Raw genomic sequence first — 26,300 nt, forward strand, 5'->3', positions numbered from 1 at the left:
ATATCAAAAGCCGATCATTTATTTATCATCAAAGATGCCGCAATTAGGATGTAGAGCGTACGTCAGCCTCGGGGTTGTAGTAGATTGACCAGCATTATTGTCGTCATTGTCTTCAACGAGACCTTCGCCGCGGACCGGTATGATCACATCGGTCTGTGAAAGGAAGTAGGAAGTTAGAACTCGATCTCTCTCTCTCTCTCATAGGAAAAGGATATCAGGCAGCGAAGAACAGGAAACAAAACATACTCTAATCATCCTCTTCAGCACTTTCTTCGCCAACGAGCGCTCCGCGTTGAAATCTTCCTCGCCATCGAGCCTCTCTTCAATTTGCTCTAGGTACCAGAGCAAAAGCTCCTCGTGCTCAGGTCCTTCACCGGTGCGGTCCTCCACGTCTCGGATCCGCCCCGCCAACATGTTCTGTATTTCATGGTATTTCTCGAATGTGATTTTTGTGCGTGGACGCGGCGTGGCCGCAGGTGTGCCCTCTGCACGAGATCCAGCTCCGGCATGGTCTCCATCATCATTATCGTCGCCACCCATGGGACTGTCGCCGTCTCGCTCCCGAGGGGATTCATCTTCGTCATCGTCAACTTCGACATCATCCTTTTCCACACTGATGATTGATTGACGAAGCAGATCGAATGCCTCGAGGACAAAATCTTCCTTGATCTCTTCAACGCAGTTTGCTTTGGCAATTGCCTCGCTCAGCCGGATCAGCGACTCCAGCTGTCGGACTGTGATGCGATAGCTGTGTCTTCCTAGACCACCTGAATCATTGGCGCGGAGTTCCTTGTACTTCTCGACCAGCAGAGTCTTGGCTGCGGGCGTGAACATAGGTTTGAACATGCGTGCGAATCGGATGTACCGTTGTAACTGCTCTGTTGAGAACTCTGGTTGCACAAAGTCGTCCTTTAGCATGTGCAGGTTGACGATGTGTTCGGCCAAATGGCGATCGATATTCTCGTTACATTCATCCAGGATGACGAAGAACAGGTCGAAGCGGGACATGATCGGCGCAGACATGTTGATGTTTGATTTCAGTGTGGCTTTGCGGTCGTATCTTCCGCCGATGGGATTGGCCGCGGCGAGGATACTGGTGCGCGCATTCAAGGTGGCGTGAATACCAGCTTTAGCAATTGAGATGGTTTGCTGTTCCATTGCTTCGTGGATGGCGACTTGGTCACTGATGTCCATCTTATCGAATTCGTCGATACAGCAGGTTCCAGAGTCCGATAACATGAGAGCACCGGCTTCGATGGTGTGTTCTCCTGTTTCTTCATCTTTGACGACCGCCGCGGTCAGGCCTGCAGCGCTCGACGCCTTTCCGGAGGTGTAGACAGCTCGAGGCAAGAATGAGGCAATGTATTTGAGGAACTGTGACTTGGAGGTTGACGGATCTCCCACAATGCAGATGTTGATGTCGCCCCGCAATGGCATTCCCTCTGGTGTTATTTTTGAGACTCCTCCGAGTAATTGCAACAAGAGGCCCTTTTTGACAATTTCGTGACCGTAAACCATCGGCGCCAGACTTTGGACAAGTTTGCCGAAAATCTTGTCGGAGTGGACCATGTATTTCAGGTCATCGATCTCAGCAGGTGTGAGCGTTTCGAGGTAAGCTTCTTGAGCTCGTTCTCCACTATCATTCAGGTCGAAGAGATCCGTCTGGTGTAGAGAGTTGAGGATGTTCATTGATTGGCCATTCAATTGGTTTGCTGCTTGGACCGGAGTGGTTGTGTCAGGGCAGGAGAAGCAAGCCAAAAATGCCATTCGGTAAGTCAAATCTCGAACACCCAAAGCTTTCAATCCTGTCACGCCAGATCCGCCGGCATCTGCACCTCGGAAATTTCTGTTGTCCTTTGATGCTTCTGGTCGAACACCTGGGATGCCCAGCTGAGACACATCTGGAACCACGATTAAAGTACCAGTGAATACACGTTTCTCACCGGGCTTTGTTCGCTCCACTTGCTCCCCCCGGAGCACAACGTCGATTGTGCGAGGCATGCTTCCGGTAGGAATCTCCGAGCTGTTTTCCTGAATACGACATCTTTGCCAGTCGACAAATGTGCTCTTTTGGATGTCCAATCGCCAGGCCAGCTTATTGCCACAGGTCAAATTGGGACAAACATTGGGTTCTGTGTATCTGAACGTTTGTTCGACATTGGGGACAGTTGTATTGCATGCCTCGCAGATGAATGTACCCAGAGCGAGCTCGGGGCGTACTTCAGATGTTCTCGTGACAGTGCCGGAGATGGATAGTAGTTTGCCTATTTGATCTGTGCGTAATTGCCGCACTCGAGACACGAGAGGAAGGTTGTAGAACGCAAGTGTGAAGAGTTTGTCGGTTTGTTGATTTAAAGTCTTATCGCCCTGACTGCTTGTTTCACTTGTTGCATTTCCGGCCATCGAGGTACCCGTCTGAGAAGCGTTGCTTGTCATTTGACGATGCTCCTTGAAATAGACTGGTTCATACTTTGACAGGAGGTTGTGCAACCCCTTGATCAAGAACGGGAGGAATCGATAATATTGATTTGCGATTGCATCTGCCAGAATGGGGCCTTCTTTGTAGGCCAGCAGATGTCGGTAATCCACGTAAAGAGTCGATAATTGAAACTCCCGCAGGCCATGAATTTGATTGACGTAGTATTTGTCCGTTTTCAGTTCACTCGATGGAGGTATTGCCGATGACGGCGGCTCTTCAGTGTGCGACTCGAGGAAATCTTCAAAGGCCTGTTGTACTCTCTCTCCTGCGCGATCTGCCACTTGTGATACATTTCGATCTAACGGATTGCGGTTCCTGCCACGAGCTGTGCCCACGATCTCGTCATCTGGAAAGATGTCGGCTTCCGAAGGTATCCCATTGCTTTCAGAGGGGATTGGACGCGGTCGAGACGAGGAAGGGATATCGTTCTGAGCGCGTCGTTGTGAAGATGGAGTTGCGCCAAAGGGGTCTGAATTCAGAACGGAATCAACTAAAGTCGACATTTTCGCTACTGATCGCAGTGGATGAGGAGAGATATTCCAAATGGGAAAACAGAATCACGTCATGGCGTCGACGTGAATTATCTCTCTTGTGGGAAGGCACAAGAAAACGCGTCGACGCGTTAAGTGGTTTTCGGAAAATACTTCTTCCAATCCGTTCACTCCACATTTGAACATCTGGCTGATTGCAGCCAATACATGATCTGTAGGGATAAATTCCAGTTGCTATCCAGGTAGTTCTCTTTGCACTTTGATAGTTCATTCTTACATATCGACATCAATCCCACTCCACGGCAAATGTGCACCTGTCCACGTAGGTTGCTCTTTATTCCGAAAGTGGAACCCGTTGAGATTCTGTTGAATGACAAAAAGCTCCCCCTGCACTTAACCTGTTTCCACTTACGAAAAAGTCCATGAGCTGAAACTAAATTCTTGAGCAACACGAATTTGAGAAGCAACAAGACTTTGTCGTGCACGAGTGTCCATTCCGCAATATTGCCCCACCGCCACATCAGACGTATGGCGCTGGCAGTTGCTTTCGCCCATTAATGGTTAAGCCAGTGGTAACACTGAATCTTGAACAGCCGTGCATGGATATTTTTTCCCCGAGGAATCTGAACTGCGGTAACGAATGGACATTGAGATGTACCAAGTCATAATAGAGACCTTGGACGACCCGAAACTGGAATTTGACGACGATGTATTTGATCTGGCAAGAGCAGGCGACCGGATCCATGATGGGAGCGGGTGTGACGTTGCACGATCATGAATTTGTGTTTGGAATCTGCGCTCAATTGGCTTACCAGGATCATTTCTTTGTTTTGTCTAGCTTGGAGGATTCCGTCTCGAAGTTCCCGGTAGCTAGAGAGTACTCGACAGGCGGACGCTGAATGCTGAAGGCGATAGGAAAGAAAATTACACCGGAGGCAGTAGGACTTGAAGACGCGACAAAGCTATGAGTGAGTGTCAGCCAACCGTTTGACAAAAGGCTGGATTATATCTTTTCCTCAGCTCGCTGCCTTTCCACCTCATCAGCAAGCTCTCCCAGGGTGCTGAATCTCCAGCCGTATCCTACTTCTCCTCGTTCATGGATCGCTTTGAGCGCCGATCCGCCACCCATTCCAGCGCCTTTCCTATTGATCCAAACACTGCTCATGCCCATTTTCTTTGCAGGGACATGGTCATGGAAGATACTCTGGGCGACATGTAAAATCTCGTCCTTTTCCACACCGGCATCCTCCTTCACATGTTTCAAAAGGTATTCAAAATTGCGTAGATCAGGCTTGTAACTCCCAATATCCTGAGCGACATAGACGCGGAAGAAATCGACGCCATTCAAAGGGCCGGCGCATGTATTGCCAAAACTGTGTCGATCGACGTTGCTCAAGGGGACCAACTTATAATACTTTGACAACCGCTGACAGGCCTCAACGGTGTCTGGAAAAGCCGGCCAGGTACCAATACTACCTCCAAAATTCGCTGCTGCCTGCTTCACGTCATCATTGATCTCGATACCGAAATCTTTCGCTAGGCGGAGATAGGATTGTTCGAGGATATAGTCGTATTGGGCGGAAGGCTGTTGGGTCTGTAGATCGTGCTCAATGTCGTTGAACTTTCCGGCCAGCCTGATTCGATTTTCACCAGAAGTGCTATCTCGATAGATGCTGTTCGGAGAGTCCAACGGAATGCGAGATACGAGGGGCTGGAGTAAAGAGGTGATGCCAGTCTCCCAATCTATCAAAGTGCCATAAATATCGTATGAAATGATTTTAAAGGATGATAACGGTTTTCGAGGCACAGTGGGCTCGGGCATGGGTAGATCAGAAGCCATTTTCTTTCGTTGCGCCTCCAACGTTGATCTTGCGGCCAAGTTGATGATGGATGGAAAAGGTAGAAGGGTGAGGGTGATGGTGAAGATTATCAATTGAAGAAGGGAAGATCGGGACAGGAGTCCGCATTTCATGCATACATTTTTGGGTTCAATATTCATCTACTGTCATAGTGTCGTACAGAAAGCGCTTTGGGACGGTGCTAGTTATAGGGCGTGGAGTTTGAACAAGTCGCATCACTCTCGCAATCACATTCCCTTGCCGTCCCAGTCGGGGAAAACTCCGAAATAACCGACGACGCATCTTCTCGAAATCCCATATGAATCACTCCATTAGTCCATTCAACCAGAGTCCATGGATTTTGAACGCCTCCAAAGTCCGGCCAGCGCCAAAAAGACACGCACGCGCGCGCGCGCGAACCCCCCCCCCTCCCCCCAAAAAAGGTTTCCGCCGTCATTCGTATCCCTCATTCCCTCCATCTATTGTCCTCATTAGGGTATCTTAAAATTGGTTGACACAAGTATAGCCTTGAATATGCAAGCCTTAGCCAAATAGGAAAGGCAGAGATTTTATCGGGTCGACGCCTTGTTGCCCAGTCTTCTGACGCGTCTAACGCCCAATGTACTGTCCATGAGTAAGCGGTGTCCCAACGGATTCCTAAATCCTGTCAGTCACGGCTACCTTGTCAGGACGCCATCGTCGTCACCTTTTTCCGTTTCCTCTGACCTCCGTATTCCTCGGGTTCTCTACCATCCTCGGGGTCAGAATAGCCTTCTCCATATCCAACAAAACTGTCATCCCCATAGCTCCGTTTCTTTCCACGAGTCTGTCGCTTGGCTTCTCCAGCTGGTTGTGGTGGCGGTCGAACAACGCCGTTGGCAAGCCGGGATAGTGAGGGTTGAGTGATGCCTTGTTGTGGGGAAAGGGCGTTCGGCTTGGGTTTATCGAACCCCAGGACGTCTTCCCAATGGGCATTGTTCCTTACCGTACCCGGCTGCATCTGCATAGCTTGTTTCAATTTGGCCCTGAAGTCCTGTGTCACCTCAATCTTGGATTTTGCATGCTCGGCGTTCCATTGCTCATCCGGCTGAAGACCCCATGGTGATGATCCTGCCATCCGCCGTAACGGTCCAGGTTGATCTTCGTCGATATTCCGTTCTCCTTTGACAGGCTTGTTTCGCCCCGCCAAACCGAAACTCTTGATCTGACCTTCATATGATTTTCGCAGCTTATTGATCTTTTCACCGGTTCGAGGATCGGTTCGAGCGACGCTGTGTAACAAGGGTCCCAGACCATATAATGCAAGTAAATGTTGCTGTGGGTTTGGTCTTTGCCGCTCGACTTCTGCAACGCGATTCCGTTAACAAACCTGCAAGCACACTTTGTGAGTGGGAGGATTGAAGAGTGTCTTACTGGACCTGCAGAGAAGAAAGGCCTCGCCCATGTCCTTCTGTAGTTGTTCCAGCGTCGTCTCGTCCACCACCGATCCGTCAACAGCAGCGCCTCCATCCAACTGGCCTCCCCTTGCATCTGCTCCTTGTGCATCGATTTCCTTCTCGCCATCTGTATCCATGGCATCTTGCCGATCGTGGTTGGTGGGCTGTGTTAGTGGTTCCAGTTCCATTCGATCCACCTCTTCGATTCGGCCGGGATCGAGCCGGGGCCGCTTGTCGCGGTGTTGATCGGGGTCGTCTGCCATTTCAAGATTGGGGGTTTCTGTTACGCTATGCGCTGGGGTTGGAAGAGATTGCGTCGATCGAGAAGTTGGTTGCTGCGGGCGTGATGCGGCACCCCTTGGTGAGCGCGGAGACGACCGACCCGAAACGTCGTCGGGATGTTGGGCATTTCCGTAGGGAGAGACATAGCTCTTCGTAGCGACTGACATCAACGAAGGAGAAATGGGAGATTGGAGTAGATTATCAGACTGGCGCCGTCGCTGGAGACCTGACTCGGGCGAAGACGTTGGTGACGGCGGTATCGCAGCAGGCCCGGAAGAGGACATCAAATGGCGCAAAAGGTTTCTTCGACGGTGGTAAGCGCGCCACTGTTGACAGCGGACTGATTACAGACAGGAGGTTGAATCCCAGCGAAGCTGTTTCTTCGTTTTTGCTGCTGAGTGGGGGGTGTGTCGGTTTGATTCGCAGTCGTATCAATCGAGGTTCGAGCGGTCGGTAGGGCTGGCAGGAGTCCTCAATAGAGGCTGTGCGATGGGGGAGATCGTGGAGAGAATCTTCTCGTGCTGTAAACGTCGGGTGAGATGTGGAGCGGAGAGATTGAGGGCAGGTTTGGGTGAAGGCAACGAAGACAGGTTCGTAAAGCGAGTGAGTAGACAAACGAAACGGCACGGCAAAGCGCAACGAAGCAACGGGAACCCTTGCAAAGGATGGAACCACGTGACAAGTGCCCGCCATTAATCGCCGGCACTGGCCGAGTCACGTTACCGAAGTACCCAGTACCCATGTCCCAAAAGTGATCTGCGAACAGTGACCTTGACCACCCAAAGTTATTTCTTCATTGTCTCCCCGAGCCGTTAACATGTCCTCCAGAGCTACAATACCTCCAGGGCTCCCTAGGGACAACCCGACTCAATCATATTGGCAGGATCCTCCAGATGAAATTGCCGATTGTCGGACCACCCCTAACCTGCCGGACGAAGCAGACATTGTAATTATCGGATCTGGTATCAGCGGCGCCAGCGTATCATATAATTTGCTCTCCTCGGACCCGAGCCGCAGGATTGTCTTGCTTGAAGCCCGCCAGGCTGCCAGCGGTGCCAGTGGCCGTAACGGTAGGTCGATGAGCATATACTACCATGATATCACGTTCCTTTTCCCCAGTGGTCAATGGATCCTGATGTGCTTTCAAAGGCGGACACACCAAGACCGCCACCTACCGATCTTTCCATGAGAATGTCAAAGTTATCGGCCCTGAGGATGCCATCAAAATAACCAAGCTCGAGTACAATTGTATGGCAACAGTTCACGCGTTCAGTCGCCAAAACGGTATTGATTGCGACTCACGAAGATGCCAAACTATAGATGTTTTCTATGACCCCGTCCCATGGAAAGCAGCCCGAGAGTCAGTAGTGTTAATGGAAGAGCTGATGGGCTCAGATGCACCGAAACACATCTTTCATAACGCCCAAGAGACAGCCGACAAATATCTTTCACCAGATAGCCTGGGCGGTTTGGAGTACGAGTCCGGCAGTCTCAGTGCGTACAAGTTCACCATTGGGGTCCTCAAACTAGCACTGAAGAAAGGTCTGAACCTCCAATGCAACACACCGGCGAACAAAATCTCTAAATCCTCGGATGGAACATGGACTGTTGATACGCCACGAGGCTGCATTAAAACTGAGAAACTGGTTCTGGCGACCAACGGCTATAGTGCCCATCTCTATCACAGGCTCCAGGGCGTAATTATTCCTCTTCGAGGTGTGGTCACCGCCCAGCGACCAGGTCAGAAAATGCCGCAAAAAGGTCTGGAAACAACCTACTCATTCGTCTACGAACAAGGCTTCGAATACATGATTTCCCGTCCCGCAGGGACGAAATTCGAAGGCGACATTGTAATTGGAGGCGGCATGCACAAAGCTGAAGGCGGAGGCGAGTCTGAGTACGGGAACACCGACGACACAACCTACGACGAAGGAAGCGCCGCGTTTCTACTCGAATGCACGAAGACCTATTTCGGGAGCAATTGGGGGCCAGACCACCCTGACGGCCAATGCCGAAAGATCTGGAGTGGCGTCATGGGCTTTTCAAGCGATGGGTATCCGCTCGTTGGTCCCGTTCCGGGCGAAGAAGGCTTGTACCTCGACGCCTCGTTCCAAGGCCATGGCATGGTCCTCTGTTTTCTCTGCGCAAAGGCCGCGGCGCAAATGATCGATGGAAAAGACGACAAGGAACTCGATGGCTGGTTCCCTCACGTATATCGCGTTACAGAGCAAAGATTACAGAAGAAATTTGCGGGCAAATTAAGGGCTTCAGGGGCTCCTGAGGGCGGACTCTGAACCGGTTGAGAATGGTGCGTAGACATCCCTGAAGGTGGAAAGAGAAGTCAGTTACATGGACACATTAGACAGCCCAAAATATAATTTAGGTCATAGACGAAAAAGAGGTTCTAGAATTTCATTGAAAGGAGAAAACGATATCTGAATACCCAGATAAACCATGGAAGTTGACCTCCCAACGACCTCTAGGAAGCTTGTCCCATTTGACAAGTCGAGTTGCAAGTTTAAAAAGTTTTCCACGGTCTCTTCCTTTGTCCATCGATTCATCATTTCAATCCACGTTCGTCACGGTATATCACCATCCCTGTCCGTCCGAACGCCCTGTGCAAATGACCTTTGAACCCGAAAACGCCGACTAATGCGAGTGGACTTCTGCCTGCATTGGAAACAGAGCGGGAAAAGACTTTGCTGGATCCAACGTCCATGGCTCCATCTACCGTGTTTGCCCCATGCATTGATCAATGCCATCGTAAACTCGTCACGTCGTTCCATCTTCATTGGGTCTGACACTGAGCGCCATGAGGACCGTCTTCGTCTTCCCATGCATCTTGAGTCTCTTGGCCACCGATGTCGTCGATGTCGGCGATCTCAAAGGCGACTTCGTCCGTCTCTTCGGCTTCAATGGCGGGACCAGGACCCGGGAGCAATTTCTGCAACGACTCCAAGGCCGCCGGGTCCGAGAAGAATCCGTCTTCAGGGAATTGGACTTCGACGACAAGGTACAAGTCGCCCTTGGCGTCGCTCTTCTTCAATGGCATGCCTTCACCGCGTATTTTGAGGACTTCACCTGGTCGGAGAATTTGGCCTGGTGCTTGGGGATGTTTGAGTTCGATGCCACGGTCGTCGAGATGCTTGAGGACGACGCGATGAAAACCGACCAATGCCTCGGCGAGAGTGATTTCGAGTTTGGCAGAGAGGTCATTACCGGTGCGCTGGAAAACTTCATGTGGTTGTTCGACGAGATGGAAGATGATATCTCCCGTCTGCTCTGTTCCCGGGATTTGGTCGGCCTCGCCTTCGAGTTTGATCTGGTCACCCTCCCTGGCCCCGCGCGGGATGTAGAGTTCGAGTTGTTTCTTCTCTTCCGTGGTTCTCTTGCCCTTGCATTTCTTGCATTTGTCCTTGGGGTTGTAGACCTGGCCGGTACCTTCACAGGCTCCGCACTCGACCATGCGTTGCGTCAACATTCCTGGCCCGACTTGACTCAGGACCTGTTTGACACCTTGACCTTTACAGGCGGAACACTCCTTTGCCTGAGCCTTCTCTGCGCCACCGGTGCCTTTGCACTTGGAGCAAATGACATTTTTGGTGCTGGAGAACTTGACCGTCTTGCCTTTGTAGAGATCTTCCAACGTAACTTCATATTTCTGATTCTCATCGGGACTCCGTCGCATCTTCCTTCCTCCCATCCCCGGGATGCCTCCACCCATGCCAAACATGTTCAAGATATCTTCCATGTTGACCTCGGCTCCCATACCGCCTGGTCCTCTGGACCCATCAAATGCAGCCATGCCATGTGTATCGTAGAGATGTCGTTTCTCTTCATCATAGAGGATCTCATAAGCCTGGCTTGCGGCTTTGAAACGTGCTTCAGCTTCTTGTCTCTGGTCCTCGGGGACCTTGTCGGGATGGTGGGCGAGAGCGGCTTTGCGGTAAGCTTTTCTGATATCTGCTTGGGAGGCATCTTTCTCGACGCCGAGTATCTCGTAGAGATTGATTTCTCCGGTAGTACCGTTCATGGTGAGGATTGCTGAGGGATTGCAAAAGTTTGCGTCTAGAAGTGTCTAGTTTTGTAGAAAGTCGGGCTTTGCAGGAGAGAAAATAAGCTACAAAGACCGTGATGGGAAAATAAGGTACAAAGGTGACCAACGGATTCCTTTCTGTGACGATCAATGCTGGAAAAGTTCTGACCATGATAGCTTGGGGCCTAACCTACCAAACACTTTTCACCCACAAGGCTGTATGTACGCTGCCCACCATCCCAAAGGGCGGAGGCACTGACTGGCTTGTCGCGGCAGGGGCCAATTGTGCCGCCTTTCTCTAGCCAATGCCTGAACCTTCTGGCGCTTTCGACCTTTTCTCTGATTACCACATCTTGCATCCTAATCATCAAAATCACTACCTGAGCATGAGCACTGTTCAGCCTGCCCGACTCGTCAAGGTTGTCGGATGGGTATGCAGTTCGTGTCGTGCGCGTCAAGCCGCGAAATATCCTGAACACGCACCGAGTTCTTTGATCAAGACCCGCAAATCTTCAAGTACCAGCACCCCTCCTAAGAGAGGAAGGCTTCCTGATACTCCTGCACGAACCCGATTTGCACCCTCGCCCACAGGCAATCTTCACCTAGGCTCTATTCGAACAGCCTTATTCAATTACCTCCTAGCCAGAGCTACCAAGGGACAGTTCTTACTACGAATAGAAGACACCGATGCAAAGAGAACCATACTCGGGGCGGAGGATCGATTATACCAAGATCTGAGATGGGCGGGACTGCAATGGGACGAGGGACCCATAGTGGGAGGTCCATACGGACCATACAGACAATCTGAACGATTAACCTGGTACCAAACACATGTTGAGAACCTTCTGAAAACTGGGCGAGCATACCGGTGCTTCTGTAGCCCCGAGCGCATAGACGAGCTGAATCGACACCGCCACCAAAAAGGATTGAGTCTAGGTTACGACCGCAAATGCATACATATCCCTTCGGCAGAGGCTGAAGGAAAGGCACACAACGGCGAGCAGCATGTCATCCGTTTTCGTTCACCAGATGTATGGCCGCGGTACAACGACTTGGTATATGGCAAAAGCGGCCATGGGGCGGAAAAGACGAAGAAACTCCTCCTCGACGAACCCGTGTATGAGGACGTGATCCTAATGAAATCAGACGGCTTTCCGACCTACCATTGGGCCAACGTCTGCGACGACCATGACATGCATATCACACATGTAGTACGGGGGTCCGAATGGATGTCCTCAACACCCCTGCACGTCGCACTATACCAGTCCCTCAACTGGACACCACCAGTCTACGCACATGTTCCGTTGCTGGTTGACGAGAAGAAACAGAAACTCAGTAAGCGCAACCTCGACTCCGACGTCGCCAATTTTCGCACCCAGGGTATCTTGCCGGAGGCAGTGGTCAACTTCGCCGCATTACTAGGCTGGTCACACACACAGAAGAAGGACGTCTTCGACCTGTCTCAACTAGAATCTCTATTCGATTTGAAAATCACCAAGGGCAACACCATCGTTTCACCCACGAAACTGGTATATCTGCAAAGACACCACGCCCGCCGCCGGGTCCGGGCGCAAGGCGAGCGCTTTGAGCAATTGATCCGCGATGTCGCAGTGGCTGTGCTAGACGAGTACGGTGCGGCGCGCATCATGACTTTCCTCTCAAACCGACCCCTTCGCGGCGTGATCGCAAAAATATTACAACTCCAATCCCTGCATTTCATCTCCGCGGCCCATTTCGCCGAACACTGCTGCTCCATCTTCATCGACCCTCCGTCCACGAAACCCGAAGACCTGGAGTCTATCGATCTCGAACTCCTGCACCCACTCCGCGTCGCGGCTTCAACACTCTGCCTCGTACCCCCCTCTTCATGGACGGAAGAAGTCCACCGCGCCCAGCTACGGCAGCTTGAAACACCACCATCGAACGATATCGAGCCCAAGCGCTGGAAAACAGAGCTGTACCATTATTTACGATGGGTGCTGCTGGGCGGGAACAATGGGCCGGGCATCGCAGAGACGATGGAAGTGTTGGGCCGCGATGCCTGTGTAGAGAAGATTCAGGCGGCGAATCAAATGGTAAAGGAGTTTGAGATGGCGAAAAGTAAGCCGAAGGTTGATCCTGAAATGGTCAAAAGTGATGGCGATGATGGTGGAAGTGATCCAGCCGAGAAGGAAAAGATGACAGAGTGGAAGAGCTATACTCTGTAACAACATAGCATTTTCACTGATACCTGGTTCCACCTCTCTGCATATATGAACTGCTCATACGTAGGCGTAGGAGATAGATCTGTGAATCGACATTCCCCTTCCCCTTCCCGAGGCTCAACACACACAGAGAAAAAAAAAAAAAAGAAAGACTTGAACCCAGTTCAAAAATTTGATCCATTTTGTTTTCTTTTTTGTCCGAGTCTGCCGGAATTAGTTTTCCCTACAATTCAACTCAATTCATTTGGATTTTGTTAGGCCCGTATTCGCATAGCCTCTACGCCCATCTTCATCGATACAACCGCTTGTCCTCGACTTCCAACCGTCATATGCGTCATCCACTTGTCGAGATTCATTCCGTGACCTCTCTCACCAATTCCCAATTCCCCTTCAGATCCTCCTTCCACAATGTGACCTTATTATCCCCACCGGAGATAGCGAGCACATTTCCCGAGAGACTCCAGCTGACTCGCCACAGAACGGCATCGAACTCCAGTGTCTTAGCCAAAGTCCAGTCCCCAGCATTACTGCCAGTCGAGGTCCAGATCTTGACCGTCTTATCCTGGCTAGCGCTCGCAATATACGTCTTCGATAGCAAAGTCGGCGACCAGGCGACATCTCGGACCCAATCAGTATGCCCATTCGGTAGGACGAGCGTATTTTCATAATTCTGCGTCGAGGCGTTAAACTCCCAGATCTTCACGGCATTGTCGCTTCCACCCGTGACAAAGCGACGCGTGGGCTGGGCGCCAGCTCCGCCATCTTTGCGGGCGATCGCGCCCGGAACGCCCACGGGGGCCCAACTGACTGCGTTCACGCCCATGGCGTGGGCCGGGAAAATGACGTGGGCCCATTGATTGTCGCGGAATTCGAGGACGGAGACGTTGCCGTCCGAGCTGGCGCAGCCGAGCAGGCAGCCGAGCTCGGGGGGTGCCCAGGCCACCATGTTGACGGAGGCGGTGTGGATGGTTGAGGTGAAGACGAGAGACCATATCGGCTGTTGTGTGGGTAGTTGGGAGGGGGATTCGCGGTAGATGTGGACGCGCCCGTCGTAGGAGGAAGAGGCGAGTAAGGTGCCGAATTTGGGATGCGCCCAGGATACACACCAGACTGCGCCTTCGTGACTGGGATTCGCGGTGTCAGGGATGTGGAATTGTTGAATGGAACGGAGAGGTGGAAAATAGAAAGATTCACATGCATACCCTTTCAATGTCTCGGTTAACCGGTGCTGGTCACCTTCAATCTCGAAGATCTTGATTGTCTTGTCGCTTGAACATGTTGCTAGTCGGCGACCGTAGTAATCTAGTACGGCATCATGCTATACCTCCATAGTGTCTCATTAGTCTTGTCCTTGGTTCTCCCAGCTTTTGGATTCTTTTATATGTTGGTGAACAGAGATTTGGTCGGACAGGGATAATGTCTGGGGACAAAATAGGCGGAAGACATACAATCATATCATCGTGGCCGGCGTTTGCAATGACTTGCGCCTGTTAATTGTTGAGTTAGCATCTAGACTCTAATTCTCTCGAGAGCCGTATGATCAAGGCTGCTGCAAGACTGACGTTTCACTGCACTCCCCATTTCTCGCGCAGAAATTCGTCGAACATAGAATATGCTGGAGTTGCGTGTGTATGTATGTACTCACCATTTTGAAGACAACTCGCGCCCTTGCAAAGGATGGGACGAGGGAAGCGCGAAGGTAAACAGGAAGAGAACTAGATGAGAACCCACTACCGCATATCTAAGAGAAATATTCGTATCAAGACGATCTGCGTCTAGGAAAGAATAGAACACGTCAAGTTGCACAAGTGAACATCTGGCATCAATGATCACACACGATTCTCCCGCCATTAGCTGCGTGGAGTTGAAGCCTTAGCAAACACCACAGCCAAGCCCATTCTCGAATCTTATCTGATCTGGCATGATACGCGTGTATTTGCACCTTGGACTGAAAGCTCAGGATTCTATCAACCCTGATATTAGTAGTGTAAATACTTCCGGCATAAAACAGCTCTCTTTTACATTCCACTTCGCCTATCCGAATCTGATCATCAGCCGAGAAATCTTTGCCATGTATTGCTCGCTGCCGCAAGAACGCCTTGCTGGGTGAAAGTAGTAACCCTTGCCCCCCCCCCTTTTGAAAACACAATTGCCTTCCCTTTCCCTGCTCAATCTGGACAACATTTCCATCTAAACCAGCACGAATAGAACTTGAAGATATTAAGGTTGACAGTGAATCAAAATTCGAAACGGATCTCATGTTCAGAAACGACGTCACCTTCCGATGGGCGCCGTATGTCTATGCAGACCCTCAGACCACACCGGAAGTTTCTTGTCTCGTTCATAGATCAAGCCGCAATTGTTGCACAACGTCTGGAGCGGTCAGCAAACGATCAATCCAGATTCAGGGAAATACTCACTCTTGGACCAAGTGGTCCATCTCGAGCAGCCCATACTGCATTTCCCCATATCAGACAATGCCTACACCTCCAATTCTGTCTGTCATATTCGTTCAGTCGATTACCCTCTCCTCCCCATCCTGCACCAGAAGAACTACCACCTTCGGGAGTTTGAGCTTTGGCCACCGGACTGAGAGATCGGAATCGTCGTTTCTTCTTACTTCGCTCTCCCCGTCCCATCAATGGCGTATCTTCGCCATTTCCGATCCCGGTATAATCGAAGTAGCTTCCACGTTGTTGAGCCTCCTGCTCTCGTATGGAAGGTACCATGCCCGCAGTGGAACTAAATTTCGCTGTTTCTCTCCGTAATCTTCTCAACTGTCGTTCTCGATCGCCTTCTCTCTTTTCGATTTCTTCTTTACTCAGAGCTTCGAATTTCGGCTCCCATTCCGCACCGAAATCATCGATGTCGTATCTCCAGCCTGCACCCTCTTCCGCTCGGACGGCTTGATTGTCAATTTCGCCACCGCCCCATGCGCCTCCGCCGAGCATCATCATCCCGCCTTCACAGGCTTCCTTCTTCAATCTCAGCACTGCTTCATAAATGGCATGGGTGATTGCCATAACCCATTCACCATTCAGGCCCATATCGGCGCACGTCTGCTTTGCAAATGCTTCTGCGGCTCCAGGTGGATGTAGTAACGACCATTCAAATTTATCTTGATAGAGTTTGGAAGAGAGGTAAATTGATAACGTGATGATGCATCGATATGTGTCGTCAGGGTTGAGATACGGGTCGACAGGAGCTTCTTCGGGCTGCTCAACTTGAGGATCTGGAGGTAATAGTGATGCGACAGCAGTCAGGCTGGCACCATTGCTCAATTGAATGGGTCGAGGTGTAGAAGGGGCCGGTGTGCCAGGTGTCGTCGAGGCCGGCCGAGATATCGAAGCCCCCACCAGGGGTCGCGGAGTTCCATCACGAGAACTTCCATTGGCAAGCGCCGATGGAGTTGCGACATGATTTACCTCCGGCATCTGTGCCCGTTTCGGTTGAGTATGAAAGAGAGGATGCATGGCAACTCCCGCATAGTCTTCCAGTTGATTGCGGATTTGTTGACTGATGGCCATAGCAAGTGCATTCTGATTCGGAAGATCCAGTTCTCGCACAAAGTTCAGAGCAAAGTCGTCCGGAGTGAGCAGGTTCTCGTGAAGATTCCACAAGAAGATATCTCGGATCTTGTAACCGGGGGCCATTTCAGGTCTCTTGAACATTGGCTGAGTCGCATTCAGGCCCATCTCCACACCGCCTCGAGGTAATGGATAAGGTGCATCCGGTTGATGCTGTGGGACATCGAGGTCTATTCGTATGGGTATCAAAGTAAGGGGCAATTGTGCCTGAATATGGGCTTGCGCATCGGTCCTAGACAAGAGAAATCGTGTCAATAGCACTTTGAATCTTCGCAACATTTGGGTGATGGCAGGACAAAGTTTAACTTACGTCGGTCTCACCGTTTTTCTGATGACCCAGTCTCTGTATATCGGCTGCAAGTCCACAGGTTCATGTATTTCTTTGCCCACCTTTTCATGTTGCGGCTCTTTCTTTTCGAGCTCCTCCCGTCGCAGGGATCTTAAACCAGTAGGTCGTCTCGGGCCCTCGCTGTCTTCAAAGTCATCTTCGTCATATGCGTCATCGGCATAGTTTATTATCGTTGTTCCTCGTTTAGTTGTGCGACCACCGGGGCCAACATTCTGTGTTTGTAGGACTGGTTGGAGTAGCGTATTGGCGTATTGTCGAATTCGCGGGGGATAGCTGGTAACGAACGCCTGCGCTGAAGCCATGGTGGAAAAAAAAAAAAAAAAAGAGAGAGAGAGAGAGAGGGATAGACAAGGCTATGACACCATGGCAGAGATTAATAAGTAACGAAGAAAAAAAAACCTGATCCTACTGCGGCTTGAATCGCTTGGTCAAGATTTGGGTACCAAAGATGAGTGTTCACATTTGACTTCCAGATGCCAAGCCCGAATCGCTAGCTTTACATACGCAGGTAGGAGATTCAAGATAGAGTATTCCTACTAACACTGGCGCTCTCTCTCTCTCTCTGAAACTGCATTCTGTCTGGAGACTTAGATTTATCGAGGATTTTTATGGAGACCACATCCAGTGTATCACACCTCGTATCTGTATACCAGGTTTTAAACCCATCAGTCCGTCAAGCCCACCCATTCCCAATATCCCACAATGCTCCTCAGCAATGCCTAATAAAAGAAGGATATCACAAGCCTGATTTTTGGTGGTGTAATGGGAATCAGAACGACAGAAAAGAACGAAAGCAACTGTCTTATCACCGTAGGCCGATGACACTCTGCAAGGAAGATTAGCAAGACGCCGCATCAAATTCAGTCAAGGTCGCTTACCATTTCAAGAGTCCAGACCCGTCGGATCCATACTTTGACCTTGCCCTGAACACCTTCAACATCATCCAATTCAACACCTTCCCACCAGCACCTTCGTGCAGGCTTCCGCCAGAACAATAACAGCTTTTGAGCCATGCCCACCGCGTTGCTTCCTACAAGATCACCCTTGATATCTGTTCGTAACCGGGCCAGGGCTAGACTGCAAATGACCGCTTTGTTTGGTTCTCCAGCCCGATGACCCCAAGCATCATCGTGATTAAAGCCACTACTTGAGTCAGCCTTAGCCTTGTTAAAAAGGGATTGCTCGGCACATACCCGGCGGTCAACATTTCAATCAAATGTTGTTCTGTCGTGCCGGCCTCCTCACTTCTTTTGAGCCCAGAAAAGATCCCATTCTGCTTGAGCAGGGACTTTCCTGCTGCACGTTTGACCTCCGTCATTTCCATTTGTTCAATGTCTGCTCGAGGAGGAATAACGTAAAAGTCGAGATCCTCCCTCAGAACGATGATTCCTGCTCTGTCTTGGAGCATATCTTTGGTGGAACCTTGTAGTGGCTCAATCGATATAGGGTCGTTCTCTGGTGGTGTAGTCGGTGAGGGAGACGTTGAAGGTATTGATTGCGCGACATCGCGGAAGAAGTTTAACATGTATTGCAGGGATGCAGGGTCATACTGTGAAAAACATGTTACATCTCCGATGTGGGATACGACGATTGCTCAGAACAAAAATAACATGTAGGTTTCGAGGGGCACATACGTCAACAGGGTAGACATCGCCATCATGAAACGAGGTCATGTGTCCATCTGGCAGGAGGCCGTTGGGGAATAATGATAGCAACACAAATTCAGGGAGAGTCAACAGTTCATCGCGCGACAGTGTGAAATGTGTCCCTCTGTAGAGTGTCAGCGTGATCTTTTGTTTCTTCCCGCACTGGTGACACAAACCTCAGATCCAATGTGATGTGTTCATCCGCCGCCGCTTCTCCCGCTATAAGAGTTATTGTCAAAATTCGGGACATCCTTTCCTCTTGTGAGTACCTTCACTCACCTCCCAATGTATTGATGGGTGATCCGGTCGTTTGCTGGACTTGGGTGATGATACTGGCGGCACCACCAGCTGCTGCCATGACGTAGGAAAAAGAATATATCGGACTGGAACCTTCGGTGTAAGGTGGTGGAGGCTCTCCTTCGTCAAGTGCTTTGGAAGACTGTGCCTTGGTGTCCGGCGGAAGGGCAGCCTTTGTCTCGGCCTCAGCCTTGGACTCGGCGTCGTCTTCGGCGAGAGCCTCCTCGAAGGAGGGTGCCGGAGCAGTTGCGAGAAGTGAACCGCAGGCAGTCTCGGAGACGGTTGCTCTAATGCGATCGGGCTCGGCGTCGGAGGGGAAATAAAGAGAGGAAAAAGGCGGTGGTCGTGGAGACGGTGGACTCGAGGATGATCCTTCAGATCTCGGAGTATGCGGGGGGGGGGCCGAGTATATCTTGTCGTCAGAAGGGTCGAGGGAGGTATATGTCGACAACGCCGTGGTGGGCAAATCTTGATGGAAAGGCGGCTGTGACGAGGACAATGGTGATTTGAGTGATTGGTGCCGTGGCGGACAGCAAATCAAGCGTGTTGTGAGCGTCTGAGGGATGCGGCAGAGCGCGCAACGGGGAATGGTGCCGGGCAGATGAGCGGAAGCGGAATTTCAATCGAGGCCGGTTGATATGTTTGTTGCTGGAAGCAGTGACAGGAGGACGAAGGGCTATATGGTATGACTGTAGAGTGCGAGGTTAGAGTAACATGAAATGGGACATCGGAAAGTGAGTATGAAGTTAACTGATACTCGAGGTTAATGGAAGAGTGTTTGAAAGAGAGTGGAAGCTGAATTTGTACGAGGCCAGCAAGCATGCCCCTTGGGACACAGACACAAAGGAAGTCTGTGGGCAGGAGCAGCTGGCTGTCCAGGAAGCATCCCGGCTAGTGTGTGGTTACTTAGACGTCCACAAACGGTGACCGGTTCCGCAGCTGAAAGCCTATAGTTTTAGCGACTTGGGTCTCCACAAGCAAGTAATGAACAGCGACATCTCCAGAGGACCTATCTCCTTGAGAAAAGACAAATGTGAAATAGAGGTCTGTCGTTGTGATATTGAATAAGGTCATATGCAATCATCAAGTCATCAATTAGATCCCTTCTTCCTCTATTAGTCCTCTGCCGCATGTGTTACCATCGAACTGAGTTTCGACATTTCAGCGCCCATTCCCTCCTTTTCTGCATTCATCAATCATGTCAATGGATTCAATTTGCTGAAAACTCCTTCCTTCTTGTTTTGTACATCTCCTGTTCCTTGACTGGGAGTGAATGTTTCAGACCCCGACCCGGGGACGGCGCTGGATTTACCGCCCTGGGGCATGCCTGCTGTTGTTGTCTGAGCATTGTCTTCGTCTGATAAATCTGCAATGTTACTCTTGTTGGCCGCGCCTGTATGACCGCTTGTGCCGATGATTCCTGATCCTGCTCCTGCACCCGCTGGAATTGAGGACCTCTTTTGTCCGTCGAGTCCAAAGAGAGTGGAATGCGAGCCTGGGGCTCCGTTGGTTGCTTTCTGGCCTTCCGCAGCGGGGCTATCGGCCATCCTGGGTGCAATATTTGTGTGAGAGTGGCCTGTTTCTCGGTCTTCGGATGATCTGTCGATATATTATAACGTGGATATCGATTATCTCCAACAAGCAATCCGCAACCTCGAAGATATTCATGATTGCGAGCAGACTGATGGATAAATATATATTTCGACACAGTCCAGAGTTTGTTGACTTCATACAGCATCCACCGGTCACCGTACTTTAACCCTATGACGATTTGGAGGAGCTCGGATATTCCACCCGAGCAAATGGAAGGTAAATTCCCAAAGGCTTGTCACACAACAGCTACGTTTCATCTTATCCGGCCCCAGGACGACCACAGCAATGTGTTTGAGTCAAGTGCTTCTGCTAAACGAATGAACTTCTTGCCATGCTTGGCAGGGATCTCCTTGGGCCTACAATGAACGTTCAGAAGACCAGAACTTCAGCCGAAAAGCTTCGCGGCATTCTGTCTGCAAAGCTTCTTACGATCCTCCTCATCAGGGAACACCTCTGGTAAGTACTGATCGTGATCCTTAGACAGTGTTCCTACAGCTGGCAGGGGAGTAAATGGAAAATCACTGCCATACAGCATTCGGTCCACCGTAATGTAATGCAACAAGCCCTTTATCTGCTCTGGGAACGCCCAACCCGCCGTATCGAAATAGAACTGTGTGTTCAGGCTCTCTTTGACCCATGCAGGAGTAACTCTTGGGTCCAATCCAGGGAGCTTCAGAAGAGGTCCGACATTGGAGAATCGATTGATAAGTGGAGGGAATGTCCCGCCTACATGAGGTACAACGAATGTCACGTTCGGACAGCGACTTACTGTGCCCGACAGGAACAAGTTGATGACAGCCCGAGCGGTGTCGAAGAGAAATTCAAACATTGGCCGAGGGAAATCCGCGAGAGGAGTCGCTGCAGTTCCTGAAGGTAAGCAAGGTGTTGTCGGATGCATGAAGACCTTTGCCTTTCTTCGATTGAGCTCATCAAATATTGGATCAAAGTCTTTATGTCCAAGATAGGAGCCTTGGAAATTGGTCATCACCACGAAACCGTCCGCGTTGAGCTCGTCTAATGCCCGTGGAACTTCTTGCAAGCAGAACTCAACATCGGCCAATGGGAGAGAAGCAAAGAATCCAAATTGCTCTGGCCTTCGTTTCTTCAAATCCGCGCCAAAATCGTTGACATATCTGGTTACTTTTCGACACAACTCGTCGTCGCCGGCCTTCAAATAGGTCCCCGGAGAGCTGATACTGAGCACGGATTTCGTGACGTTGATGCTTTTCATCATTTCGAGGTGAGACTCTTCGCTCCAATGCTGGATTCCCTTAGTCATAGCGCTACAATGACTGGCGTCAAGCATACTGGAATAGCAGGCATTCCATCAGGATTCTTGTGGCCATTCTCGGCGAGAGCCTGACGATATCCTCTGTCCACCGATCAGCAAATAGGGGTTGTCTTTGAGATGAGAGCTTACTAACGGCGGAAGATAGTGAGAATGGCAATCGATCTTGGGATACAGAGACATATCTGGTGATTTGCTGTTGGAGAGCCGGAGATCCTTGGATAAGAGAACACGAGAGGGATGACAGGGAGTCTTGTCGGTGAACCTGCTGAGTCGAGCAAACCTGCAAATCGCGGGGCGTGGGGTTGATGCGGAGATGATTTGTGGCTGGTACAGTCAGAAATCCCTCTTCATCTTTCAGATGTGGGACGGCTCTCAATAAGATGCTTTCAACAAGATGCTTCCAAAGATCAGGAAGCCTCGTACGTTCCCGCCAACAGTTATATTTTCTCTCAGACCGGGGGAGCAGCACCGGAATAATATTCACAAGCTCTTCCTGTGGTTTTTGCCTCCATTTCAGCGTTGGTGATTGCAAGATCCAAATTGTGCTTCGACACCGGAAATCACGACCTCCAGCTCGTAGCCGGGTGAGATCGAGCTCCGATTCGGCATTCGGGCTTCTAGGACTATTTAGACGGGTATAGGCCGGATATCGAACCGCGGCCGATATTTCCAAAGTCCCTCATATAGGATGTCCCTCGTGTGAATATGAATGGTTCGACATATGCCTGGTAAAGATTGACCGAAGGTCCCAACAGATTGTTTGGTTGGTTTGGGGATTGGTCTCAAAGAGTAAAGGCCGTGGCCCCTCTCAGTCTCAGCCTGACAGAGCCTTGGTGACAAGTTCTTTGGCTCGATCGCTCAGATCCATAGCCAACGCAAGTTCTTGACCGCGTTTTCCCATCTTGACCCAAGTCTTCTGTAGTATGCTGATGATCTTATCCTCATCGTGACCCTTCTCAAACTCGTCGAACTGATCATCCAGAAACACCAAACATGCCACGTCCTCGATAATTTGCGCATCTGGATCTCCCTCACCTTCACCCTTCTTGAGATCTTCTTTGGCAATCAAGCCCGCAACTTTGTCCGCCTCTTCTACGCTGTATTCGCACTCCAGGCACAACTGCTTGACCTGTTCAGCTTGTCTCTTTTTCAGGAACGTCCTCCATGCAAAATAGCCGGGTTTTGTCCTGGGGTAGGTATCGCGGGGGACTTCCCAACGACGAAAATGCTGTGCACGGGCGGCTGTGACGAGAAGAGAGTCCGCATTAGGGGTGTGGAGGTCAAGAAATTCGGTCATCATTTGCGCGTAGTGAAGCTCGTAGGGTATGGACTCGCCGTTGACCTCGATCTTGTTAGGGTCTTCTCTGTGGGCGGCATCGATGAGATCCAGGGCTTTGGCTACATTTGGAGCCATGATGAGATCAAATTGATGAGAAGACTTGGTTGAAGCTTGCACTAGGGGTCGTGATGAATGAAATGTAGCAATGAGAAACGCGTCTGGAAAGTTGGATTTCCGAAAAGGGACGTGCCCATTGCATACCAAGAACCGACGTCACACCAGAGTTCTTTGGCCGGTGCCAGTCGCCTCAGCCTTGTCTGCCCCACCCACCAATTCTAGCAGAGGGCCAACACGACTTTCAGACAAGACCGTTGTTCAGTATTGGCATTGAGATCAATTGAATGCAAATCAATATTATGAAGTCATCGCACTGTACAGTCAGACATGTTCTTTAAACTTATTATTGGCACTTCACTGCCTCAAACACTTCTGCCGGGGTGTTTTGAACCTACAAAGCCAGGTTGATTGATAGAGTTCATCGGAACAGTCCTGCTTTCTTGCAATCCGGAAACTTGCCATAAACTTTCTGAAACTTACCTTTTGAAAGCCAATCCTCATCTCTTCTTCAGACTCAGCTGTGGGGTGATTGAGATAAATAAACTTACGACCTCTTATTCATACACCAGCACAAAGACACGACCTTTTAATACAATCACCACTGTCATGGAGATGTTCTTCCTCTTTCTTCTTTCCCTCCTCTTTTCCACCGCCGCAATGGTACAGGTTCGACGCACTTACCCTGAGGCCGGTGAAGCAGCTGTGGCCAGAGCTGTCGTCCGCGGTCTCCTTAGCCGGCACTTTTTCAAGCCTAGGAAGATCGAATTCAGATGACAATGTGCTGAATGCATCAAAAAATCCCGAAGTCGGACTCCATATCACAAACAATGATGCGGCAATCTCTGATATCTTTTCTGTCATCAGTTGACCGTATCACCCACAAAGATCTGCTCCACCAAATGTCTCTACTCGTTTTCTATATGCTCGCTCAATCTGCAACAGGGTCTTCTTCTTGACGCCTGTTGGATCATGGATCTCACCTCGATACCCTCTGGTTCTATTGGTGGCTTGGATTTTGGCAAGATCTTTGTGGGTTGGTGTGAAAGACGGATATTCACTTGACTACAAGCAGTCTCCAAGTAGATGCCAGTGAGCCGCAGCCACAGGAACGAATCAGCTGTGGCACTCAAACAAATGAATCAGTTCCTTCGACCTCCATTTAAGTCAGTTCAACCCCCAACGCCGAGACACAGACCCCTCCAGAACTGTAAGACACGGCATGTACTCAAGTCAGTCACGCTTCTAATGCTGCGACTCAGACGTCCCCTAAAATCAAGGCACCAGTCAGAGAGCAAGCGATGGAAACCGTGCAAATTTTTGGCAAATTGTGTTCTGTTGTGTCAAGAAAGCAGATCTCGGACTTGGACGATGACCAGGAGGAGGATGAGGACAACAATAACAGTGCTTCGAAGCCGGTGGCTTCGCAGGCTCCTCTGTGAACGAAGCATCCCCGAATCCTCACCTTTTCTGACTGTGCATGGCCGACGAGTGGCTCAACCTCGTTCTCGTCGCCCTCAGAGTGCGCTTGGAACTGGCGGCAATGCCGATTGGTAAAAACCCTTTCTCTGTTCGGGAACATACCATCTGCACCCAGCCAAGCTCCGCCTCTACCTCCGGGTCGGCCGAGCAGCCTGCGCTGTGCCAGTAAAAGGCAAGGCTCTGGATCTCAGCCTCGCCATGCCCGTTTCGATTCTGACCAGAACATGGCATGCCGATTTGAGTAAGACTCTCGCCCGAATGAACTGAAGACAACCCTAGAGAGAAACTTGGAGGCCCCAACCGCAACGAGAACGGTGGGCTTCTCATGGCGGCAGTTCAGTTCAACCGGGCAGGCCACTAGGAATCCAACAGTCACTTCATTTTGCAACCATGCAACTGGACAGCAGGAGGCCGTCCTACCACGGAACAGCAACAGCCGGAGGGTAGTTTGACCCCCCGACAATAGTACCCAAGTCTCTGATATCCTCCAAGAGCTCTCAGCTACACAAGGTTTCTCAAATCCGACAGAACCTTCCTTTGATTTTCATATCACGGAGCCACAACAACAGCAACAGCCTGAAGGAACTCACGGGAATTTAACGCCCGAACATCATGCGTAAATCTCTGTGGGGCCTATGGAGTTGGATGAGCAACAAACTGTCGAGTCTAGACCAGAGCTACTACGACTGGAACGTATGGCAGATAGTCGCGTGGCAGCAGTGCTCATAGATGGCCTACTGTCAGGGCTGTCAGATGACATCGATAATATGTTTGAAATGGAATGGGACCAAGCTGGATTGCCTGTGCTCTCTGAGACAATCGGGCCTGCAGGAGGAAGGACATGAATAGGCATAGCCAGCAGGATATGCACCTGTTCGTAATGACTTCGGTGATCGGCACGACTGAAAAGACCTAGCTCAGCCCATGGCATATGCTCATCAACCAGAGACTTCCACAATACTGGGAGTCTACCCGAATTCAGACCCAGACTAGGACAGACCATATCCGAAGAAAATAGGACTGGCATTCCAGGTCTGGGGTTGGCTGATAGTCAAAACTTTTGGGAGAAAAATTATGGCAGCCTGCGGGGACATGTTACTCACTTGTCAGAAGCCTTCTTGAATGCCGATGATGGGAACGTGCATCAAGATGCCGAAATGTCCGAGGTTGTGAATCCTGCACACTTTCACGCATACGCTGGAGCCAATGTGGACATGAGCGAAGCCAACAAAAGAAGAGTCTGCCAGGAACGTAATATCAGCTTCGATGGATCTTTGATGAATCAGATCCTCCTCCGCCGCGGCCGCGGCCAAAAGCAGTGTCATATCGCGATACTCAAAGCGAGGGACTTGAACTCAGAAGACAAGGGTGGCGACCGGAATTCTGATCAATCGGAGCCTGACTCTGCACGAGATAACGGGGAACTGGACCCCAACAGAGGCAGCTACAACGTTGACCATGAGAGAAATTACCTCGGTGATCTAGACAATGGCGACGATCAAGATGAGGACGTCGATTCAGGTGCTGGCAGTTTTCGCCGTATGAAGAGACTAATATCCGTAATCACCAATAGCGTTCAGCTATCGACTTCACTTAAGATGACGATGAAGAGGAAGGCTCTGATGCCGATGGTTCACAAGAGGATAGCGATGCCAGCGCCGATGAGTATTCTCCGATAGACGTCACCGACCGTTGGCTCCTGAGGGATGACTGGGACCGGGAAGAAACAGCTGGTGGTCCAGGTGAAACCTCAAAAAACGAGGGCAAGGAACACGCTTCCGAGGAGGATGAGGAAGATCCCTCAGAAAATGATACGGAGAGCCATGGAATCACTCCCGCCGCCGCTCCTGTCCAATGTTCCTGAGAATCCGAGGACGATAACTGACGATGGGCAAA

At 50.5% G+C, this 26,300-nt stretch overlaps 12 protein-coding genes across 12 annotated transcripts; 3 read left to right on the plus strand and 9 right to left on the minus strand.

The window, feature by feature from the left end:
• Positions 1-18: 18 nt before the first annotated feature.
• Z518_01217 (uncharacterized protein) lies at positions 19-2,982 on the minus strand (the record flags this gene model as incomplete). Its single annotated transcript, XM_013421818.1, has 2 exons — positions 19-153; positions 247-2,982. The coding sequence occupies 2 exons, from the start codon at positions 2,980-2,982 to the stop codon at positions 19-21; spliced, it is 2,871 nt and encodes a 956-aa protein (XP_013277272.1).
• Positions 2,983-3,973: 991 nt separating this feature from the next.
• Z518_01218 (haloacid dehalogenase, type II) lies at positions 3,974-4,810 on the minus strand (the record flags this gene model as incomplete). Its single annotated transcript, XM_013421819.1, has 1 exon — positions 3,974-4,810. One exon carries the CDS (start codon positions 4,808-4,810, stop codon positions 3,974-3,976), a length of 837 nt encoding a protein of 278 aa, XP_013277273.1.
• A 683-nt stretch (positions 4,811-5,493) lies between these two features.
• Positions 5,494-6,810, minus strand: Z518_01219 (uncharacterized protein; the record flags this gene model as incomplete). The annotated part of the gene is made up of 2 exons (XM_013421820.1): positions 5,494-6,152; positions 6,222-6,810. The coding sequence occupies 2 exons, from the start codon at positions 6,808-6,810 to the stop codon at positions 5,494-5,496; spliced, it is 1,248 nt and encodes a 415-aa protein (XP_013277274.1).
• Positions 6,811-7,343: 533 nt separating this feature from the next.
• Z518_01220 (uncharacterized protein) lies at positions 7,344-8,820 on the plus strand (the record flags this gene model as incomplete). Its single annotated transcript, XM_013421821.1, has 2 exons — positions 7,344-7,596; positions 7,676-8,820. 2 exons carry the CDS (start codon positions 7,344-7,346, stop codon positions 8,818-8,820), a joined length of 1,398 nt encoding a protein of 465 aa, XP_013277275.1.
• A 494-nt stretch (positions 8,821-9,314) lies between these two features.
• On the minus strand, positions 9,315-10,559 carry Z518_01221 (uncharacterized protein; the record flags this gene model as incomplete). Its single annotated transcript, XM_013421822.1, has 1 exon — positions 9,315-10,559. The coding sequence occupies one exon, from the start codon at positions 10,557-10,559 to the stop codon at positions 9,315-9,317; it is 1,245 nt and encodes a 414-aa protein (XP_013277276.1).
• A 308-nt stretch (positions 10,560-10,867) lies between these two features.
• On the plus strand, positions 10,868-12,769 carry Z518_01222 (glutamate-tRNA ligase; the record flags this gene model as incomplete). The annotated part of the gene is made up of 1 exon (XM_013421823.1): positions 10,868-12,769. One exon carries the CDS (start codon positions 10,868-10,870, stop codon positions 12,767-12,769), a length of 1,902 nt encoding a protein of 633 aa, XP_013277277.1.
• Positions 12,770-13,118: 349 nt separating this feature from the next.
• On the minus strand, positions 13,119-14,414 carry Z518_01223 (uncharacterized protein; the record flags this gene model as incomplete). The annotated part of the gene is made up of 3 exons (XM_013421824.1): positions 13,119-13,890; positions 13,969-14,084; positions 14,412-14,414. 3 exons carry the CDS (start codon positions 14,412-14,414, stop codon positions 13,119-13,121), a joined length of 891 nt encoding a protein of 296 aa, XP_013277278.1.
• A 626-nt stretch (positions 14,415-15,040) lies between these two features.
• Positions 15,041-17,004, minus strand: Z518_01224 (uncharacterized protein; the record flags this gene model as incomplete). The annotated part of the gene is made up of 3 exons (XM_013421825.1): positions 15,041-15,139; positions 15,187-16,585; positions 16,664-17,004. The coding sequence occupies 3 exons, from the start codon at positions 17,002-17,004 to the stop codon at positions 15,041-15,043; spliced, it is 1,839 nt and encodes a 612-aa protein (XP_013277279.1).
• Positions 17,005-17,562: 558 nt separating this feature from the next.
• Z518_01225 (uncharacterized protein) lies at positions 17,563-20,192 on the minus strand (the record flags this gene model as incomplete). The annotated part of the gene is made up of 6 exons (XM_013421826.1): positions 17,563-17,845; positions 17,896-18,251; positions 18,337-18,472; positions 18,525-18,561; positions 18,628-19,129; positions 19,893-20,192. 6 exons carry the CDS (start codon positions 20,190-20,192, stop codon positions 17,563-17,565), a joined length of 1,614 nt encoding a protein of 537 aa, XP_013277280.1.
• Positions 20,193-20,623: 431 nt separating this feature from the next.
• Positions 20,624-21,517, minus strand: Z518_01226 (uncharacterized protein; the record flags this gene model as incomplete). Its single annotated transcript, XM_013421827.1, has 1 exon — positions 20,624-21,517. The coding sequence occupies one exon, from the start codon at positions 21,515-21,517 to the stop codon at positions 20,624-20,626; it is 894 nt and encodes a 297-aa protein (XP_013277281.1).
• An 826-nt stretch (positions 21,518-22,343) lies between these two features.
• On the minus strand, positions 22,344-22,943 carry Z518_01227 (uncharacterized protein; the record flags this gene model as incomplete). The annotated part of the gene is made up of 1 exon (XM_013421828.1): positions 22,344-22,943. The coding sequence occupies one exon, from the start codon at positions 22,941-22,943 to the stop codon at positions 22,344-22,346; it is 600 nt and encodes a 199-aa protein (XP_013277282.1).
• A 2,618-nt stretch (positions 22,944-25,561) lies between these two features.
• On the plus strand, positions 25,562-26,268 carry Z518_01228 (uncharacterized protein; the record flags this gene model as incomplete). The annotated part of the gene is made up of 2 exons (XM_013421829.1): positions 25,562-25,943; positions 26,003-26,268. The coding sequence occupies 2 exons, from the start codon at positions 25,562-25,564 to the stop codon at positions 26,266-26,268; spliced, it is 648 nt and encodes a 215-aa protein (XP_013277283.1).
• Between the last annotated feature and the right edge of the window lie 32 nt (positions 26,269-26,300).

This window comes from Rhinocladiella mackenziei (genome assembly GCF_000835555.1).
Source record: "Rhinocladiella mackenziei CBS 650.93 unplaced genomic scaffold supercont1.1, whole genome shotgun sequence".
NCBI classification, from domain to species: domain Eukaryota; kingdom Fungi; phylum Ascomycota; class Eurotiomycetes; order Chaetothyriales; family Herpotrichiellaceae; genus Rhinocladiella; species Rhinocladiella mackenziei.